Below are 20,787 nucleotides of genomic sequence, written 5' to 3'. Positions count from 1 at the left end.
GTGTGGTAACACCTTGCATTACAGCTGATCGGACAGCTGGGCGGAAGCTCACTTTCAGGATTGTACAGAACGGAAAAACAACATCCGTGGAGTTTCACATGTGAATGACCCCCAGAGACCTCTCCGGACTTCCAATTAGTTCTCATTTAGATTTCCTCTCACTTCACATCATAAAGGTGAACGAGAGCTGTCCTCTGATTGGTGAAATTGCCCACCTCGCCCTCGGAATCTACACTAACACATCTGATGGAGATCTTTCAACGTAATTATGGTGGAAGAAGTTAAATTTAAGATGTGAGATGCAAATGTGACCACTAATACTTCCTCAGGAACCTTATCGTTTATGCACTGCTGAGCAAGCGGCTTTATCAGAATGTATTGCTGTAACCTGAAACTGAACCAGCCCTGTTCTTCTGTTGAGCAAGCATCCATTGAATGGAGATGACACTTAGAAATTCCCTCTGCACACAATGTTCAATTGACCTGCACATCATCGGTGACACAAGAATAACGGTTTCTGATTTTATTTGTGATGAATACGCTCCAATATGATGCTATTAATCGGATATTTCGTCCTCCACTTTTTCATATTTAGTGCGTTTGGGTGTAAGTACGTAAGCACAAGCATGTATATGGACGTTTGCATACGCGCCTCGGATGGTGTTAACCGCATTTATGTAAGCACTGCTCATTGTGACAGCTCATACTTTCCCGTGCTTTTTAAACAATGCTGAATTAGTGAAAGTAAAAAATAACTCAGTTTCTTAATGTAATTTAACTGATGACTCACAGTTTCATCGATTTAAAAAAAAAAGACAAAAGTATTATTAATCATTAATTTGGTTCTTGCTTTACGTTGTCTGATGTCTATGTGGAAATAAAATGTGCAGATACAGCAGAGTGTAAAAGTCCGAAACCTCCAGTGAAGATACCTTCATTTTGCATTTGTTTCAAATTTAAAAAGAAAGAAAGAAAGAAATTATGTTAACTTAACAATTTAAGTGAAAAGCTGAGTCAGAAAAATGTACGAGTTTGAGAATGTATTCAGTATTTTAATTGAACTAAAATGTCTTTACGCATTAAAACTTTCCTGTGAAATAAATATGACGCAGGTAAACGGACTAATTTAACCCTGTGAATCTGCAACACGGCTGGAACACCTCACACTCTCTGAACACAAAGGAGGAAGGAAGTACAGTAAAGGTTATATTGAAAGTGAAAAACTGTTTTACTTCAAGAAATAATTTGTTTTTAATGTTTGCCATTTTGTTCGTCAAACCTCAACAACATTGTTTGATTTTTTTGTTTGTTTGTTTAAACAACAAACATATACATTGTGATAGTACGTGGACATTCATTACAGTGCTGCATGTTGGGAGGTTTGCTTGAATTCCGAGCCCATTACATGATTAATTGATAGTAACATGCACATTTATTTATATCATTGCAGGATTAACGTGTTGGGGAGCCCCAGGAATATTTCGACGTGTATGCCGAAGCCATGTTGTCCTCTGAGACCCTCATAGTCTGGTGTTTTGGGTTAGTTGCACATTTTGCCCTCTCTGTAAGCCTCGATATTTGTCTCCTCCTGCTAAGACCAAAAAAATGTTGGCCGGAGAACTGGAGGAGTGTTGCAGCAGGAAGAGGTGTATCTGCTGAACTCCCTCTCAATGAATTGTTGGAGATTCAAGAAGCAGCTGAGACGCACAAAAAAGTCAGACAACAACAGCTCTTACACATTACTATCTGTTAGCACAGCCTTCTTAAGTCCAGGGAAGTAATCAAAACTCAAACAGTGATGATAGAAAGCAGATTATTTAAAGTTTCACTGATAACTGTCATGTAACGAACACAAAAAACGACTTCCTGCCAGAGTGCACCCACTTCATTGTGTCATAAACGGCAAACATAGCACTTTATTTCCTTTGATTATCTATCAGATTAATGCTTCCTGTAATGTAGAGTGGAAGGATCATTGGTAGGTGGGAACATGCCGTGTTGTAAGCAAGAAGTTAGATTTAAGCTCCAAATTGTTCTGTCATTATTCCGTAAGTATAAAAAGGGGACATTACCACCTCCGACTTTTATATATGACGTTAAGAGAAGCACACATTTTAAAAGGCTGGTTCCGTCTCCTTCCTCATACTGCCACATGCTGCTGCAGTTTAACAATCTTTGACCTCATGATTGTGCATCCGTCTCTGAACGCTTCCCCTTTTCTGCCTGAAAGTGGACAATATTTTGATTCATTGTTGGATGTCGTCCAAACCATGAATGTCGATTTTTGTGACGCTTTGCCTTGTGCGTATCACGCTGTTTGAACTTGGTATCAAATGATCACATGTATTGTATGTACAGAAACCAAGCAACACAAGTATTTTATAAGCAACATTGGACATGTGGTCGTTTGTTACTTAGAGCTCTAATAGTCCAACAGGTCCAACTTTAACCTTAAATAATAGTTCAGAAATAACTTGGAAATGATCCTGAGTTTCTAAACTGGCGTATCCAGTGCATTTTTCGCTCAGTATGTCACTTTTTCATTTTACATTTTTAAATTTTTTTTTCATTTTTTTTTTTTTTATTATATCTTCACTTCATACTCGGAACTGTTTTTGATAACTCATTAAATGGCTCATATATCAAATTACACTCCATCCCATAAACAGATCACTGCTGATTGAGTGTCAACCTGCAGCTATTCATGAATCCCGCATCCCATTTTAGGATGAACTGGGTTAACAATACACGTAAATATTACCTGAAAAGAAGTCTGTAGTCTGTAGAAAAGTCCTCCTGAAGTTTCTTGAGTCTGTCATGGAGGCCCTCTGGACAATGCAGCTGTCGTAGTTACAATCCAAAAACAGATGACAGAAGCAGCACAGAGAGGAGCAGAGACCGAGGAGTCGTGCTGGACGGAAGATTTCTGACTGGAGAAATATTCTCAGTATGATCTTGATGAAGAGCTCAGAGGGAGACAAGTGCGTATGTGAAGGCTCGTGTTATGGGTTTTAATTTATAGCCAATCTGGGAAGAGAAACGGTTAAACATACCACCACACTCTGTGGTTTTTTGTTTCTCCAATAAGATGGCACCAGAGGAAAGACTTCTGTTTTTTTGTTTCTATTGTTCCATTAGTGAGTAGTAGTGGATGCCTGCTATGTGTGTGAAACCCTCCCAATTAATGTCAAACAACATTTGGTGGTCTAATCTAAGCTAAGATAGATTTTGAGTCACTTTTACATCACAAGTTAACAAGAAGTTGGCAGTACCAGTGGCAATACGTAGAAGTTATATTTTTTTGTGTTTTCTACTTTAAATACTTGTTATATTATCCACTTTGTCAGATCTTCATTTTAAAATCTGTTTAACAAATGTAGTGAAGTGGAAAGTGTAATAATTTCCTTCTGAAATGTAGAGGAAATATAAAGTAAAGTACAAGTTCATCAAATTTGTACCTAAGATGCTCCCCCCCCCCCCCACACACACAGTAGGACTATACCAAGTTTTTAATTGTAAATTAAGATATCTACTGTACAAGCTGGTCAACAGCAGGATTTGAACCTCTATTGATTTTATGATATATTAATCTCATCAGTCTCAGTAAGATTTTTATGTGAACCAACTTTAGAGATTTGGCCATAACTTTGTATCATCTGAACATGAATAAATGGCTCAATATTCCTGCTGAATCCGTCACGTCGACATCTTTATGTCTGTTAATTATTGCCTGGACTGATGAGGAGCAGCAGAGTAGGCTATGGTGAGCTATGGGATACACTCTGAATACTTCATTGCTCACCACTAGATGGTAGTATGAAGCGGACATCACCGAAATAACCCTCAAAGTTACAATGTGCAACATTTTCTTTATTGATGTTGAAATTAAAGCATTGCAATTTCTGCTTTACAGTAGAAGCACACAAACCAAACTGGAACAGCTCTCTATTTCAGATGACTATAGATACCTCTACAATATGTTGTGCTAATTATAAATATTGAATAAAAAAACTCTGACCACATTTTAGTGGATACAAAAACATATGAAGTTAATTCAAGTACAAATAGAGAAATGCAAAATGGGCCACAATGTGAAATTGATACATTCCCAATCTTCAGGTGAAAACTGGGTCTCGAGGGGCGCTGGAGTTCGGTTCATGTTTTCTGTCCGACTCCCTCCAGCCACTCCAGCACAGTGTCCAGTTCTCCCACGGCCTTCTGGGATGCCTGGTTTATCTGCAGCTGCTCAGCAGGAAGAGAAACAAATTGAGAAAACACCCAGAGAAAAGTGGAAAAGTAGATTTAGTAGGAAGCATAAATATATGAAAATAACACAATTTGCTAGGAGTAGTTTTATAATTCTGCCCTCTGCCCATTGTCAAAAAGTTAATTCATATTATGTTCTTTGTGTGTGTGTGTGTGTGTGTGTGTGTGTGTGTGTGTGTGTGTGTGTGTGTGTGTGTGTGTGTGTGTGTGTGTGTGTGTGTGTGTGTGTGTGTGTGAGAGAGAATCCATGTTTGATGAAAACAGATCAATTCTGTTTATTTACACTGTTGCATTTTGGGAGAGAGAGGTTTGTAATTCAAAAAAATCTTGAGAGAGTTGGATGTTTTGGTTTTTGCAAGTCACTAATAATTTAACAAAAAGAGTGACTTGAATAGATCCTGGAGCCTCCTCCTCAGCACCCTCTGCTGTCCGTCATAAGAGACATGAAAACATGTTGAACATATGTACTGCGAGTATTGTGTCGTCTACCTTGTTAAACTCAGCATCCACGGAGTCAATCTGTCTCTGGGTTTCTTCTCCACAGAGGCAGTGCTGCACAGAGGAGAGCACACACATCAGTACAAGTCATGGCCGTGTTTAAATAAAGCACATTTCATTGTGATATTGTTGAAATAAACATACACATTTATGTATGTCTCTTCTTATGCTGACGAAAGCGTTGGCCAGAGCGCTGGAGCAGCGCTGCTGCTGCGGCTCAGAGGAGGCGTGGTTACTGAAAACTCTCTCGACGTAGAAACGCAGCAGGAGACGCATGAAGCAGCACCTCTGACCCTCCTGATGGAGACACGCGAAGGTCAGATGATGTCACCTTTCACACACTCATACTGATGCTCAGATACTGCAAATATGCTCTCGACATGTATTTGGATTAGGGCAGACAAATATGGAAATTGTGATGCAAAAGTGATGATAGGAAGCACAAAAATGCCTCACCTGAACTTTTTTCATCAGTGATTTATCCAGAAGTTTCACTCCGATCTCACCGTCTGCTGACACCTGGCGTTGAAATAAAACAGTTCGAATCACTTTCTGACAGTTTCAATCCGCTTAAAGGGCTCTTCAGCGGTATTTGTTGTGAACACTTCCTGTCATTTCCTGTGTAATTGTGTGAAGTAAAGCACTTTTGTCTGTGTTTATTTAGAGTCGGAGGTTTTGAAAGTATGTCTGTATTAAACTCACCGCATCTGATCGCATGCCAGAGTAATATTTGCGCAGTTCGTGTGTGTGAACGTTGACGGAGCAGCTGTCCAGATGCAGCGTTCGGCTCTCTACTGCCTCCCTCAGGCAGCTGAGCAGGAGGAGCAGGCACACAGAGCAGCTGAGCAGCATCCTCATCACCATGGTTACCTGGTGGAAAAGCAGACAGGCTTATTTTGTTTGTCGAAATCTCCTTAAAAAAAACGAGAATCTTTCATCATGTAGATTATAATATGTTTAATATGTATTATGTTATTGAATAGATTCTTGATCAATTGAGGAATTGTCTGTGAAGTTGTGAAATAGTGCAAAAATGTTAATACAAATTTCTGACAATATCCAAACTATACACAAGCAGCAACTCATTAAATTATTTGGCATTTTTGTGTTGATAAACTAATATTTCATCACTAGTAAAGTGACATTAAATCATTTATAAAATCATCCTGAACACATTTAAAAACATGAAACATACTAAAAAAAAAACCACAATTCTCCATTTAAACATGTTCTCTAATCTTTTCTCATCTCGTTTCAGAATCAAAGATAACATTAAGTTGAATCCATTCAACAGGCAAACAGATGGCCAAAGCAGCGTTCAGGTACCATCACCATCACCCGGAGCAACACCTGTGTCTCGACTCACCTGTGTGTGTGTTAGTCGGAGGACGAGTCCTGGAAACGATGTGCCTCTGTGTCTCCATGTTGTCTCTCTTATAGTGGCGTGATGGGGATTTTTTTCAGATATTGAACAGGTTACACATACACATACACATGTATGTACCTGCACTGCACACTAATGGGTTTACAGGAGGAGGAAGTGTGTCACAATTAAAGGAACTTTTTGGCTGAACTCATTACTTGTTTGGAAGAAAAGGAAAAGGAATGATGGAAGATTTCCTCCTATCTGATGTGTAGTGTGATCATAGTAGAGAGACACAGTGACGTGTAGTTATATAATCAGTCATTCATCAGCTTTAAGTGTCATCATTCCTGCTGCAGCTACATGTTCCTCATTGATAAGTACTCACTGAATCATCAGCTTTATGAACCCTGTGATATTTTAGGGCAAAAGAGGTTTTCTTTTTTTTCATTTTCTATCTGTTCACACAGGTTGTATAACTGTTTGTATATCGGCTATATTCTGAAAATCAACTCTCTTCCTTTCTGAGACATTACCCAGTTTTTGCTTTTTCTCCTTCCAGAAGTGCCATCACTGACACTGACTTTGCTACTGTCAGACAAGCACTGATCGGAAATACCTACCAGACCTGCTCACCTGCTTGTCTGGCCAGGGAATAACTTTTGATTGACGGCTGAAAATTCAGGGCAGTAGGAAAGTTCAGCAGAAACGGGAATAACCTGCATTCATGGAATAATAGTCAACCAGTGGCAATAGGTAGCAAAATAACTGTAAATAGGGGAAGTGCAAAATTTCCACATTTCCCTCCAGGAAGTACATGTTAGAATCTGTCGAGAGCACTTAACAGCTCAGGAATGCTTAATGCTCAATGCTCATTGTGTTGTGCTTGTTAACCACTAGAGGGCATCGGGAAGCTTTCTGAACATGGTGGAAACCTTTTATGATCCAACTCAAGAGTCTGATTCTGTGGATGTTTATGGTCATAAATTACAGCTACTTTAATGTTTACATGTTTGTGGCCAAGTTGCATTTTTCTGACTGAAAAAAAAAAAAAAAAAAAAGCAGAAAATTCCTCCAACATGGTAGTGAATATAATAACAAAAACACCAACACAGTAGAACAATCCTGCTGCCAGTTCGGTAAAGCTGGTGTCTCCTTACCTTTTCATTTTATGAGAAACATCGCTGATAACTTTTTGTTAATATTGTTCAGAGTTGTTTCAACTTTGTGGAGATTTCTTGGACCCGTGTAGTAAATATTTGTTTATTTGTAATTACCTTTATGCTTGTTAATGTCTTTTTTCCTGCTCCCGTCGTGTCATAATTGTGCAGCCCTAGATTTTGTTTTGTTCTTTATTCGATTTTTAGATAGAGACCACAGTCTCTATTTGTGAGAATACATTTGAACACAAAGCAGATAATAGTCGTGAACGAAGCCAGATACTCACCATCTAAAATATATCAGTATGAGTCGCAGCAAATCTAAAAACAAATTTTACTAAACGGTTTTTACTGCAGGTGGAGGGGTGATGAGAAAGAAAATGCCAAAAGAAATATCGAAATTAATTATGCATAAAGAATGATCAAGAAAACATTTTATTTTCCATTATTTGTACAAAGCTTCTTTATACAGAAGAATACTATACAGAGGATTTAAAATAGAAAGAATAAAATGTCATTTTTACATGGAGCACCTTGAAAATCGCAGGCACATTTGGGACCGTTCCAACTACATGGTAGTTATGTTTTTAAAATCCACTTCAGGTTTGTCCTTTGTCCTCTCCACTCGAATCGCATCTTCTAGCAAACATAACTACCCTCTGTATCTGTAGCATGTCTGTCAATGTACCTGTATTTTCAGACTTTCCTCAAACTATAGTTTTTTTTTCTTTTTATAAACAGAAAATGACTGATAATCTCCTACAAAAACATAACCTAGATATTGACACATCCACTTTTGGATTTTCTGGAATCTGGCAACAATGAAACATATCATTAAACTTAAAAACTTGACTTATCAAAGCTTTACAGGTCTTTGGAGTTCCTCAGCTCCACAGCGTGTTCGGCTGTATAAACCTCAGGCTTCACTGAGCATGTGTCATCTTGAATTCACTCAGTGACGCTGCATTTGTGCATATGTGTGCATGTATGTATGTGTGTGTGTGTGTGTGTGGTTTGTGTGTGTGCGTGCATGCCCCCGGGCCTTTAGGCGTGCTTCTCCTAAATGACAATTGAGTGAAGGTGTCTGAAGCACATGATGACATCCAGAGGGACGGGAGGACTCAGGTGATTTCCATCCAAGCGCAGGTACCTGAGGCAACACAACAGGTACTTAAATTATATTATAATGACTTTTCAAAACTCTCTGTTTCCTAACATCATTTTTTGGTTCCTGTTTACTTCCTGTTACTGTACCAGTTCTACCGAGACGTACTGTGACGTACCTTAGCCTGGGTACCAGGCTGTGATCACTCGGGTCGACCTGCAGACTGTACGGGCAGATCTGGGTGCCGTTGATGCCTGTTAGTAAAAACACAGTCATGAACATCTAAAACTCAAGTGTTCACACAAGGATACAATCAAAAATGTCTACAATTTTAGAGGTAAATATTTTACCTAAATTAGTGCAAATGATTGAATCCTAGTAATTAAGTTAGCCCTTTTTAAAGCAGAGTCAATATTCATTTAAAGGCCTGTAATATGGAACTTTTGAAATCGGGGAAAAAAACATAAATGACATAAATCAGGTAAGCCAACAAACAGGGTTCAAAACAGGGATAAAACAAATAGAGTAAATTATTACAGAGAAGACAACCAGGAATAATGGCTAAAAGGCAATTATTATAGAAACATCTCATATTTCTTCATTTAAAGGTCCTATCATGTCAATGAGAAGATATTTTTGTGACTTAAAGTCATCAAAACCCTCTCTATTTAGTTTAATATGTCTTCTCTTCTGCTTTTCTCTGGAGGTCTGACATAAATCGTCTGTTTTGTGTCTGTGTCTTTTAGGCCGATTGATATCAATATCGTTCTCTTCTGATTGACTGTATTTTTCCTAAGTGACATGGACCCCGGCCAACCACAGTTTTTCTTTAGTCTTGTAACTTGCTACCTTTGTAACTGAATGACCGTATTGAGTTTTTTTCCCACATAAAAGTCTGGACATTGAGCCATGCAGGGGGTGGACATATGAAACCGATTAAACCAGACTGCAGTTAGACCTACTTGGACTTATGGAAACACTCGAACGTTATGAGTTCACTTCACTATAAGAAACTTTTGCTGATGTGATGAGTCACAAAAATATATCTCTGAAGGCTTATGATCGAGAATTTATGATTTGCATGAAGCCGGAAAAGCTCATAATACCTAATAAATTAGATGTTTCCAAAAGCACAATGCAGACCACCTGATGAGGTAAAAATGAATTACTGACTTTCAATGCTGTTGTGGTTGAGATGCAGGTGCTCCAGGTGGCCGTTGAAGAGGGGAACTGAGGACAGCTGGTTGTGGGCCAGCTGAAGGTCCAGCAGGGTGGACACGTTGAACACAGCCTTGGGAACTCCTTTATCACTCAGCTGGTTGTGGTTCAGCCTGACAAACGCCAGGTGATTGAAGCCTTCGAAGTAGTCTCTGAACGGCATGAGAAGAACGACGGTAGAAGTTCATATCCAACCAGTGTCATGGATAATGCGAGCAGTGTGAGTTTGCTCATGTTCATCAACTGTGACACCAATCTTGTATCACGGCTACACGTGAAATAGACACGCCAGTCCACAACAACAAAACGTGAAATAGCCACGCTTTGGCCTGTCTGGATGTGACGGTTTTCCTGTAGTGGACGAAAATGAAACCTGCTGCATGCGTAGAGTCATGTGATTTACAGGAACATTTTTGTAATAGCTAAAACACGTGGTTGGGGTTCAGAAAAAAAAGGAAAAAAAAGTTCTTTGTTGCCTCTGTTGCGGGACCTTGGTGACATGATCCCACATCACATGACATTTACCTGCATGTAAGTTTCACACTGTCAAAATGTGTAACTGACACCCTTACATAGGCCAAAGCGTGGCTATCTCACGTTTTGCTGTAGTGGACTGGCGTGTCTATTTCACGCTTTGCGGTGATAATGGGTTGCTGACAAAGTGTGCGCTGTATACTTGCTTTGGGATGTCGTCTATGCGGTTCCTGTCTAGGAAAAGCTGAATGAGGGTACTCGGCACGCCAGCAGGCATCTTCCTCAGGGTGTTGTGAGCCAGGTTGAGCTGCATGAGGCTCTTCAGGTCCTTAAAGATGTTCTTCCCCAGGTCACTGTCACTCAGCTGATAGAAAAGACATGACACACTCTTATTTGCTCCAGAAATGTTTGAGATTGTTGATGCTGCTTGCGCCTGAGTAGCACAGTGTAGTAGGTGTAGTAGTGAGGTTCACCTGGTTGTGGTACAGGTCCAGCAGAGTCAGGTTCCCCATCTTGCTGAGGGCACCAGAAGGGATCTTAGAAATACGATTCCTACCAAGACGGAGCTGTTCGAGACTCGCTGGGAGGCCTAAAGGGACTTCATTGAGCTGGTTTCGCTGTATGTAGAGATACAGCAGTGCCGGGATCTTCTCAAACACCTGCATGAGAGATGGATGCAGAACAACTACAATAAAATGTTTCTGTGGTGTTTTTAAATCATGAATATCGACAGAGGAAACTCTCTGACCTGTTTGTCTATCCGGTGAATGCGGTTGTTCGCCAGGTTGACCCAGCGGACCTCAGTGGCATTGAGGAACGGCTCCGCTGTCACCTCTGAGATGTAGTTGTTCTGCAGGTACAGGTAGTGAGTCCTGGGTGGGATGACAGGGATCACGCGGATGTTCCGGTTCTCACAGTTGAGAGCGTTGGGATAGCTCGGGGAGCAGAAACACTCTCGGGGGCAGTCGGGGTAGCTGGAGGGCGGGCCCATGATGGGCGGGGGGAAGTCTGTCGGCTCCAGGGGCTCTGGCTGCGCCGGTACAGCGGGCTTGGGGGGCGAGGGCTTCCTGGTGGTGGCCGGGCGCCTGGTGGGCTTCTTTGGCCGAGGTCTCTGGGTGAACACTGCCCCCATGAGGAGGAACAGAGCCAATGCTGAGAAGAGTCCCACACCAGCCTTCATTGTGCTTCAACAGTGAATGAAAAGGAAGGTTTTGATTTTTAATTAACATTAAATGCTACAAAGCTCCGTGTAGTCCAAGACAATCAATCATATCATCTTTGATTTTACTGATATTTTTAGACAGCAGATGTTTTTGTTTGCCTCTGGACTGTTTCTATTTTGAGAGGATCATGGGAATATTTCCAGCACAAGTCAAAATCCCTATTTTTTTTTTCAACCTGTGTTGAGAGACAGTTTTCAGGTTTGATATTTTATTTTAGCCTTAAATCTATGAAACATTTTGCAATGTATGATTCCAGTGTCACGTTGAGCTGAAAATAATTGCAATGTAAACTAAATAAGCTCTCATAATCTTTCCAGTGAGTTTTTATCTTCAAAATTTGTTTTGACAAAATCAGAAAATACTAGCATTCTTTTCCAGTTTAAACAAATGGAAATTGTAGTTTGGTAATAGAAGCAGAATAGGAGGGATAGTCTGAGGAGCAGTCACGTTTTTCTTGGTGAGATTAAATTCAAGAGGAGAAGGGGCAGATACCAATACAGGAAATTAGCTCTTATGAAGGAGAGGAAAGGAAAGGTTGAGGAATAAAAGCTCTATTGTCAGCACTGGTCCAGAGGGAGAAAACTGCAGGTCTGGAAGGTTAAAGCACTTTGACCCAGCAGAGGCCCAATGGAAACTGCACCAAATCCCAAAGAAACTCTGATGGATCGCATATGTATTTTTGTTTTTGTTTTTATGTTTTGAGTTTGCACGCTTTTTTCAACAGGAATGTGTTTTTGTGTTATTTCAGGTCGTTAAAGTTTGTCTGAAATCTTTCCAGAGTTGCAGAGTTTAGAAAATTTCTACTTTGCACATTATTTTATTTTAGCACATTGATAGTCTACAGACTGACCTGAGACACACCCGGTTACTCCGACCAGGAGAGCAGAGGGGAGGTGATTTTAGGTGTGTACTGCAACTGATGACTGATGAAACGTAACCACAGATGTGAGTGTTTTAACTTGGCCTCCCTGTGTGTACAGTGCAAGGACCTCGGAGACACACATGATGCAGCTGTTTGACTTCCTATCTCAAGCTTTTAGCCTTCAGCTGAGATGAATTCTCTTTTTAAAGTGGAAAGATCCTTTTTGGCCGTGCTTTAGTTTGAGGTGTGTGTGCATTTCATCCAGCTGTGCATGATTGTGCCTCGTCAGTGATGACCTGCTGTAAATATTTACCACACAGCTTTCAGAATACACAATCCTTTGGCACTGTTAATTTCCGATCTCTTCGCTTCAGTTCGGAAAGCCTCTGACCGGTTTGATAAACATTCGTTATAAATCATGAGGCAGGAATGAAGCTCGGTGCCAGAGTCTGTCATACCTGAAAAAAACAATTTGAACTTTTCTCTGACAGTGTTCCTTGGCACTGCCCTCCCTTTTCTCTCTTTTGAGCCTCGTTCAACACCACAACCAACCCTCCTTATCCTTGTCCCTCTGTGGTAATGACTAGAAGTCTGGCAAACAATTAAAGACTCACTGTTATAGATGGCTGACTCATTGGTTTGATATTTGTGACCTCAAAAAGTAAATCTGGTGAATATCAGCATGAGAAAATCACTTATGAAAACAGGTCACGGATCCAAGAAACCATTTTATCTGAATGGAATCAGATTACAAATTAATTTAATTATTCTCAATTAAAAGTGTTTAATCACAATTTGACTTTAAAACAGAAGATGCATTTTGAAATTTAATTGGATCCTCATTTTGTCCTCATGAAACCACGTGATAAGAATAAAGGGATTATGTTCTTAACTTCTGTTTATCAGGCCAACAATACAATTTGAACCAATGATGCCATCTGAAATTAAGATTAGCCAAAACTAAAATTCAACATATTGTGACTTTTTCGTTATTAAAGATGTCTTCTTTGTGGGTTTTTTTTACATCAAAAATCAAGATATGACTTAGTCACAGAGCAACTAATGATATTTAGCTATTAAAATATAATTTAGATGTAATACATTTTAGACCTATTCAAGTACTGGTAGGCCTGCTGGTTTAAAGTTAGTGATTATTATTATTATTAGAGCTGTATGTACACTACTGGACTACCTTGTTTCAGTTTCATGAGACTCTTTGTTGTCACAGAGTCCTTAAAGATGAGCTCTTTCCAGTCCTTTGTGTGGTGTTGTGATGTTTTGGCAGGGCAGACGCTGTCATTCCTTTAACCAAAAGTCATCACCAGTGTTTCGTAAAACGACTTTAAAAGCCTTGAATGAGATCACGACATGCGCAACAGGATTCACTCATCTGAATCGGATATCTGACGGTTGGATCACAGATTGCATCTACTGTAAATCGGTGGTGACTTCATATAGATGAACAGGAAAGAAGTTACAAAACAAAAATAAATTATTAGTGGATAAATCAAAAAACAACAACCATGAATTAAGAGTAGAAGAACTGGAAGTCTGCTCTGTTTTGCAGATTCCAGGCAGTCTGTACTCCTGACTGTCTCACTGGACTCTCTGTAATCTTTGCTTCTTTTTATTGATCATCAGCCAACTCAGCTGAGTTCAGTTGTTGTTTTTTCTTTTTACATTCTTCACAAACCACAAATTCATCCAGTTTACAAAAAAATGCACCAGCACAGCATCTGCAGATACACGAAAAAAACGTTCATCCCTGATATGTTTTTAATACGTTTCTAGAAGAGATATTTATATCTCTGTTTTATTTTGCCACCCGTGAATGAACAGCATCCATCTGACTTCAATGCAAAATACGTCAAATTAATCCAAGCAGAGAATCTGTCCATGTACCACCTTGAAGCTCCATCTGATTGAAGCAGCCAAAGCATTTGTTTAAATCAAAACCGAAGCTCCACCGTCACATAGTTTCTCTTTATTGTGGTGGGAGCTCTCCTCACTGGCTGATAGACAAATCTGAAATCAAGGTGAGCAGAAAAAAAGCAGAGTAGCGTCCCGATGTGTGGCGGGTCCCCAGAGGACAGAGTACCACTTTGTCTGGCAAAGCGTTTCTATAGAAACACATCAGGCATGGCTCAGCTCAGCTCTGCCTGTGCCAGGATCCCCCCTCAGTCCTCCAACACTTCCCTCACTCTGCCTCCCGCTGCATCTCTGCTGGACTCACAAACACTCTCCTGCCTGCATTCTTATCTTATTCATCATATCTCATCAAAAACAGACCCTCTGGAAACAAATAAACAAAGAGTGTCTCTTACCTGCCTCTGGTACCTGCCCTCTTTTGTCAAGTCACAAGTTTTGTGTCTTTTCTTCTCTCTGCCCTCTCCCACTCTTTCCCTACCCCTCCCTCTCTTCCTCTCTCTCTCTCTCCCTAACCCTCCCCTCCCTCCCTCCCTCTCTTCTCTTCCTCTCTCCCTCTCCTCTGGTGGACAAGGCTGCCTGTTGGATTTGTTCCCTGGCTGCTTTCCCTCCGAAGGTTACAGTGGTTCTTTCTCCCCCTTTGCTCGGCTGGGGTCCAGAGAGATTTAATCTTAATCCCTGCTGGAAGACCACGGGCTCTTTCATGTGTCTGAACTGGATTAGTTTGTTATTATTTTGTTTTTGCCTCACCATACGATGAGATTGTTTATCTCAGAAAAGACTGAAAAAACAGAAACAAAGGGTACAAAAGCATGTTTGGATATTTGTGCACAAACATGTGTTTCTATATGAGAAGTGTTTGAGAGCTGCTGTGAGCGCTGTACCTCTGTTAGGGAAAGCTCGACTAAAACTGCATCTCCTCTCTGTCTCCCACCCACTCCGCCATTGTTTAGATGACTGCACACAGATCCAGTCATGTGCTTTTCATTAGCAGCATCTCTCCACTAACTCCATGGCATCTTTTCTGAGTCAGTTCGATGTCCAAGAAGATTTTCTTTTTTCCTCCCTCTAAGTAAACTGAAGAAGTTTGATCACTGAGGTCCAGTTGAGGCGTGGGGTGTTGTGGTGGGCCTTTCAGGAAGTGGGGCTGGGTAGCACTGTGATTAACAGAGAGAGAGAGAGAGAGAGAGAGAGAGAGAGTGTGTGTGTGTGTGTGTGTGTGTGTGTGTGTGTGCGCGCGCGCGCGCGTGCTTATATGTCACTGGGGGTTAGGGGGTGGACATGTGTTTGCTGCCCTGCATTCCTGCTGCGTGAGCTGCAGCCCAACGATAATGAGGCGAACATATGTGGGGATCCGTCTCTAACACACATGTACACACACATGTCTCCGTCTCCATGCACTTTCCTCACTTTCCCACTGCACTCCTGTCTCCAGCTCAGTCATCAGGTTTGGGATACGGAGCTCAGCTGGCCCAAACATCTGGACCAGACTGAACCATGCACACACACAGAAAGAAAGAAAGAAAGAAAGAAAGAGGAGTGTATGTAATCCTCACTTTTTGGGTGGGTGCTTTTCTCTCCGAGCTTCTCTACTACCATTTTAAAACGGGTGCAAGAAAGTTATTTAATGACTCAGACTCTTCTGATCAACTGCAGAAACCTCCTGTGTACATGTTTTTCTGTGCCGCCTTCAGGGGTAACATCATTGGAAATAATTGGTCATTAGCAGCAATGCTTCATGAGTTTTTTGAAATATCATCAGAAATGAATTTAAAATGGTGTGCTAACAGTTTAAATTGAACAACCTGGAAATTAAAGTGAGTCTATCCTCTGAATGAGGTGGTCTGCCACAAATTGTAAGAATCCTGCTACTGTTTGGCTCTGAGCGGACTGGTCTGTGGCAGCAGTGCTCTTATACAGAGGTGGTAACTATTAAAGGGAGCCCACACATCAGGGAGGCCATGCTGACAATAAAGTTTGTGCCAGTGTCATATTACAGACTGACAAACAATCATCACTTTTACTTTTACGTTTAAATTATTATGAGGACTTACAACTGTAATACTGGTAATGCACTTCACCTTCCAGCAGTCCAACATGTGGTGGAAACACAACATAAGAGAATTAGCCAAACTGATAAACAGAGTTAAGTCACCAAAGCTGGTTTCTTCTTTGAGGACTACGTCAGAGAAGATCATATTTCCTCCACCTCACTGCTTGGATGGAGGAAAAGTAGGCAGCTGAAACTAGTAACAGAGTTAAACTGCAGAGGCTTTTAGTTTGGTTTAGAGTTGTAACTTAGTTTACAACAGTCTAATATGATAAAATACAATTATATATAATAATAAAATAACAGAGATTCAAAAAATGGATGACTAGCCAAAAATGTCCAGAAAGTGCAAATATATATATATGACCTTTATTTAACCAGGTAAAATCAATTGAGAACCAATTCTCATTTACAATGATGACCTGTCAACACAGTCCACACAGTGACACAAACAGCACAGATACAAAACAGTATAACAAACACATGAGGAAAAGGCTAAAGACAACATGGGTAAATGAATAAACACTATGTACCAAAATAAACAATACAATTAATAAAAATAAATAAATAAAATGAGAAAGGCAGATTACTGGATCTTCTTTATAAAAATGAGAGAGAGAGAGAGAGAGAGAGAGAGAGAGAGAGAGAGAGAGAGAGAAGCAAGGGCTGGTCAGCAGGTACGGCAGTCAACTATGATTTGTTGCAGCTTTAGTTTGAACATGTTGAGAGAGGTAAGAGCTGTTAGTTTGAGTGTGTTTTGAAGTGAGTTCCAGTCGTTTGCAGAGGCAAAATGAAAGGCGTTATGACCAAACACAGTACGGACTTTTGGAACGATGAGCCTAATGAAGTCACTTGATCTTAAATGGCGATTGCTGTCTGAGATGTGCAGAAGATTTGAGAGGTAGCGAGGGGTCATTCCCAAAAGGGATTTGTAGACCAAGAGCAGCCAGTGTTGTAGCCGCCTGGTGTGAAGGGAGGGCCAGTCCACCAGTCTGTAGAGATCACAGTGGTGGGTGGTGAAGGGGGCACCTGTGGCAAAACGGATTGCTGAGTGGTGGAGTGTGTCCAGTTTTCTGAGGGTGGTCTTAGATGCCATTTTATAAATTATATCGCCGTAGTCAAATAGAGGAAGGATGGTCATTTTCACAAGGGTGAATTTGGTAGAGTGTGTGAAGGAGGCCTTGTTTCGATACAGGAAACCCAGTCTAGCTTTGACTTTAGCCAGAAGGTAATTGATATGTATATTAAATGAGAGAGATGAGTCCAACCAGAAGCCAAAGTATTTGTAGGAGCTGACAAACTCCAGCTCTGAGCCATCAGCACTGTAGATGTTGGGGGGGCTGGGGATGATGAGGTTTTTCCGGTCAAACAGCATACATTTGTTTTTTTTTGGAGTTGAGGAGCAGATGGAGGTTGTGGAAAGACTGTTGGATGGAGGTGAGGCTTAGTTGAAGAGTGGATACAGCAGAGTGGAGTGAAGGACCAGCTGAATATAAGATGGTATCATCAGCATACAGATGAATCCTGGAATTTCCTGCAGCTTTGGCTACATCGTTAATATAAATGGAGAACAAAATAGGGCCTAAGATGGAGCCTTGAGGCACACCTTTAGAGATGGTAAGAGGGTCAGACATGATGTTTTCGGTCTTCACCCGCTGGACACGACCAGCCAAGTAGCTAGCAAACCAGTTGCAACATCTACTGGACAAGCCAATGCTGGTAAGTCTATGCAGGAGAATGTTATGGTTGACCGAGTCAAAAGCCTTGGCTAGATCTATAAAGGCAGCTACACAAGTCTGTTTGTTGTCCATGGCGGAGATGACATCATCAAGGACCTTTAGTGTAGTGGTGGTACATCCGTGGCCTTTCCTAAACCCAGACTGCAGGTCAGACAAAATATGATTTAAGTCAATGAAGTGAATTAGTTGTTTATGTACCAGTTTCTCTAAGACTTTGGCCAAACAGGGCAAGATGGAAATCGGCCTGTAGCTGTTCGGGTCAGAGCCAGAGCCTCCAAATTTTGGGTGGTGCAGTGGTTAGCATTGTCGCCTCACAGCAAAAAGGTTCCGGGTTCGAATCCGGTCCTGGGCCTTTCTGTGTGGAGTTTGCATGTTCTCCCTGTGCTTGCGTGGGTTCTCTCCGGGTTCTCCGGCTTCCTCCCATCATCCAAAAACACACACCTCAGGTCAGGTTACCTAGCGCCGCGCTAGTGGCAGCCTGCTGCAGCAGCTCCCCCCTGAGAGCCCCCCCTGAGAGCCCCCCCTGCTGTAGCAAAGAAAGATTACCATCTTCAATCCATCCATTTCTTATTGCACTCTAAAACCAGAGATATAAAGTGACTGTTACTAAGATTGAACTTGGACAGAAATGAGGAAGAAACAGTTTGTCAGTCCAACACACACAGACTAAATAGAAAACATAGATATTTAAAACCTTATCTAACATTTTCCTGAGCTACCCGAGTGTTATGTAAGACATGAAAGACACAGTGTTCAACTTCTGTCATGACAGTGAGCCCTTGAATTTGGCTGCTGTACTTGCATTGACGTTTGTCTAAAAATGCAACTAATGCTTTACCTCTTTATAGAGTTTTTATTAATATGAACAGCTCACCCATGATCACCTGTTCTGTCAGATGTCCAGTAACCTGTGTTGAGAAGATGTAGCGTGGTGCCTCTCATGCCTATCATTTCATAATCTGCCCTAGCTAAAGTATGCAGTTTTATATTGGTATAATACTTATCAGAGCTTCAGCAGCAAACATTTGGGGATGAAACTGTGTGGTTTGGTTTTGCATGTGGAAACTGAGTCACATGGTCTGTGGAATGTAACTGCCTGGCCTGCAGTGTTCAAATACACGCAGAGTTTGTACAGAGATGGTCGGATGTTCGCGCTGTCTTTTCTTTAAGGCTGAATTCAACCTGTTGATTCAAGAAGACAGATATTTATAGGGCCCAAAACCTGCTTTTACTGCAGGAAATCTTTAAGCAGCGGCCCTCGTCGGTGCTTTTACATACCGCAGCAGCTGTTTTCCAGGCAGATGGAGAGAGCGAGGCAGGCTCAGGCTCTGGCCCAAAATGACTGAGTGTGAATAATAATTTGAGAACATTCCAAGAACGGCCTGTTCTGTCATCCACAGCGTCATTTTGGATGATTGAAATGTTTGGTTTAAAAGAGTCCTACATAAGTCAGAAGTGTTCCCAGAAGAATTACAGCCGGAGGAATATTAATATTCACCCAAACTTTTACAGACAAGTCACTGCAGCAACGGGATCATACCGCATGCAGTAAACAGTGTGAATACATATCTAAGTTCTGCAGACCGCACCCACTTTTTCCAAAATCTAGAGCTGTGGACACCCACTCTGGCTAATGTTTGGAGTTTTTCATGAAACCAAGTTGTTACAGTATTCTCATTGTGTTTGTCCTTGAAAGTTTTCATACCAATACAAAGTTATTATCACAAACATCCTTTTATGATTACGCAAACTGCATTACGATTGAATTAATCGTGAAAAACTCTGTTATTCATTTGAAACAATGTAGTATTTGCAGGACCATGACAGACAGATTTGGTGTGTAAACACTGATGAAATGTGAATACAAACTCTGACAGGCTTCCCCCTGTGCTTGTTTTTTCTGCCGAAGATAAAAAACAACAACTGAGGTATGCTTCTGTTTTCATGCTTTTACTGCAACCAACAACATCCTGCACCAACAACCCTCCTCAGTGTCGGATTGTGTTCGTCAGAGGAGACAGATAGCTGGAGGAGCTTTTGTTTATCTATGAAGTAAGATTAAAAATATTAATGTTGTTGTAATATTGGTAAGAAAATCACATCTTTATGTGTTTTTTTTGCAGGGTGACTGGATCCAAAGGGCAGCTGGAGAGACTGTACACTGTTAAGCAAGTGAAAGAAGCCACTTGCACAGAGGACACTTCCAGATCAAAGCTCAGCCATCACAAAGGAAATCAAGCATTGTTCAGGCCAGACAGGCTTCAGTTTATACAATTTACACCCAGTCTAATGAGCTTCAGTCATGCAGAGACTTCTTGGAATACGTTAGTCAATATTTTATCACTAACACAACCTCTCAATGATTTTTGAGCTTCACTGCGCAGAATGAAATGTGTTTCGATTTTGACACAATACCATAAAAATGATTCTGCTGAAGGTGGAAAGTTTCTCTGAGTTCACCTCAAATCTGATTTTAAGGCAGTGATCTGCAAGCAGGACTTGTGACATCACAACTAGTTTAGAAGCCAATGTTAATTTCTTCAAATGTGGAATTGAAGGTTTGTATTGCACATTTCATGAGAAATGGACATTCAGCTACACCAAAGGCATTCAATGGTTAATTTACAGAATACAAAAATATTTGCATATTAATAGATTTTGTTTTAAAGGGGAGGAGGCCTACATGTCATTATTTGTAATCATATTTATAAGTGCAACAAAGAAGCAATTTTGTTATTCAAACTATTTTGATACATCTTTGTACAAGCCGAGAAGTAATCTTTAATTTTTATTATTTTCTTTGGACGTGACAGAAGTTTAATCCACAGCTTACTGTGATCAGATGACTGTGTATTGTTGATGAAAGATGTTGTTTATACAGTCATGTCCTGTTTTAACTCCAC

At 40.7% G+C, this 20,787-nt stretch overlaps 2 protein-coding genes across 2 annotated transcripts; both read right to left on the bottom strand.

The window, feature by feature from the left end:
- Positions 1 to 4,089: 4,089 nt before the first annotated feature.
- On the bottom strand, positions 4,090 to 5,628 carry il19l (interleukin 19 like). Its single transcript, XM_069715297.1, has 5 exons — positions 5,467 to 5,628; positions 5,221 to 5,283; positions 4,909 to 5,061; positions 4,756 to 4,818; positions 4,090 to 4,242 (listed from the first exon to the last, which is right to left on the bottom strand). Exons 1-5 carry the CDS (start codon positions 5,626 to 5,628, stop codon positions 4,156 to 4,158), a joined length of 528 nt encoding a protein of 175 aa, XP_069571398.1. The 3' UTR covers positions 4,090 to 4,155.
- A 2,076-nt stretch (positions 5,629 to 7,704) lies between these two features.
- prelp (proline/arginine-rich end leucine-rich repeat protein) lies at positions 7,705 to 14,581 on the bottom strand. Its single transcript, XM_069710057.1, has 7 exons — positions 14,494 to 14,581; positions 10,833 to 11,268; positions 10,558 to 10,743; positions 10,291 to 10,448; positions 9,566 to 9,762; positions 8,571 to 8,646; positions 7,705 to 8,437 (listed from the first exon to the last, which is right to left on the bottom strand). The coding sequence occupies exons 2-7, from the start codon at positions 11,262 to 11,264 to the stop codon at positions 8,347 to 8,349; spliced, it is 1,140 nt and encodes a 379-aa protein (XP_069566158.1). The 5' UTR covers positions 11,265 to 11,268; positions 14,494 to 14,581; the 3' UTR covers positions 7,705 to 8,346.
- Between the last annotated feature and the right edge of the window lie 6,206 nt (positions 14,582 to 20,787).

Source organism: Brachyistius frenatus, unplaced genomic scaffold (assembly GCF_029030835.1).
Source record: "Brachyistius frenatus isolate BFR_SWC_R1_liver_20210118 unplaced genomic scaffold, ASM2903083v1 Contig_4, whole genome shotgun sequence".
In the NCBI taxonomy this organism is placed as follows: Eukaryota; Metazoa; Chordata; class Actinopteri; family Embiotocidae; genus Brachyistius; species Brachyistius frenatus.
The sequence above is the reverse complement of the archived record's forward strand: the minus strand, read 5'-3'. Positions and strand labels throughout refer to the sequence as shown.

Excerpts from the sequence above, each read along its gene's own strand:
- prelp (XM_069710057.1), bottom strand. The coding sequence starts at position 11,264 with ATGAAGGCTGGTGTGGGACTCTTCTCAGCATTGGCTCTGTTCCTCCTC. Across the intron at positions 9,763-10,290 it reads CGCATAGACGACATCCCAAA|AGACTACTTCGAAGGCTTCA; the intron begins GCAAGTATACAG and ends CATGCCGTTCAG. Across the intron at positions 8,647-9,565 it reads CAACCACAACAGCATTGAAA|GCATCAACGGCACCCAGATC; the intron begins GTCAGTAATTCA and ends TTTTACTAACAG.
- il19l (XM_069715297.1), bottom strand. The coding sequence starts at position 5,628 with ATGGTGATGAGGATGCTGCTCAGCTGCTCTGTGTGCCTGCTCCTCCTG. Across the intron at positions 5,062-5,220 it reads CACTGATGAAAAAAGTTCAG|GAGGGTCAGAGGTGCTGCTT; the intron begins GTGAGGCATTTT and ends TGTCTCCATCAG. Across the intron at positions 4,819-4,908 it reads GAAGAGACATACATAAATGT|CACTGCCTCTGTGGAGAAGA; the intron begins GTATGTTTATTT and ends TCCTCTGTGCAG.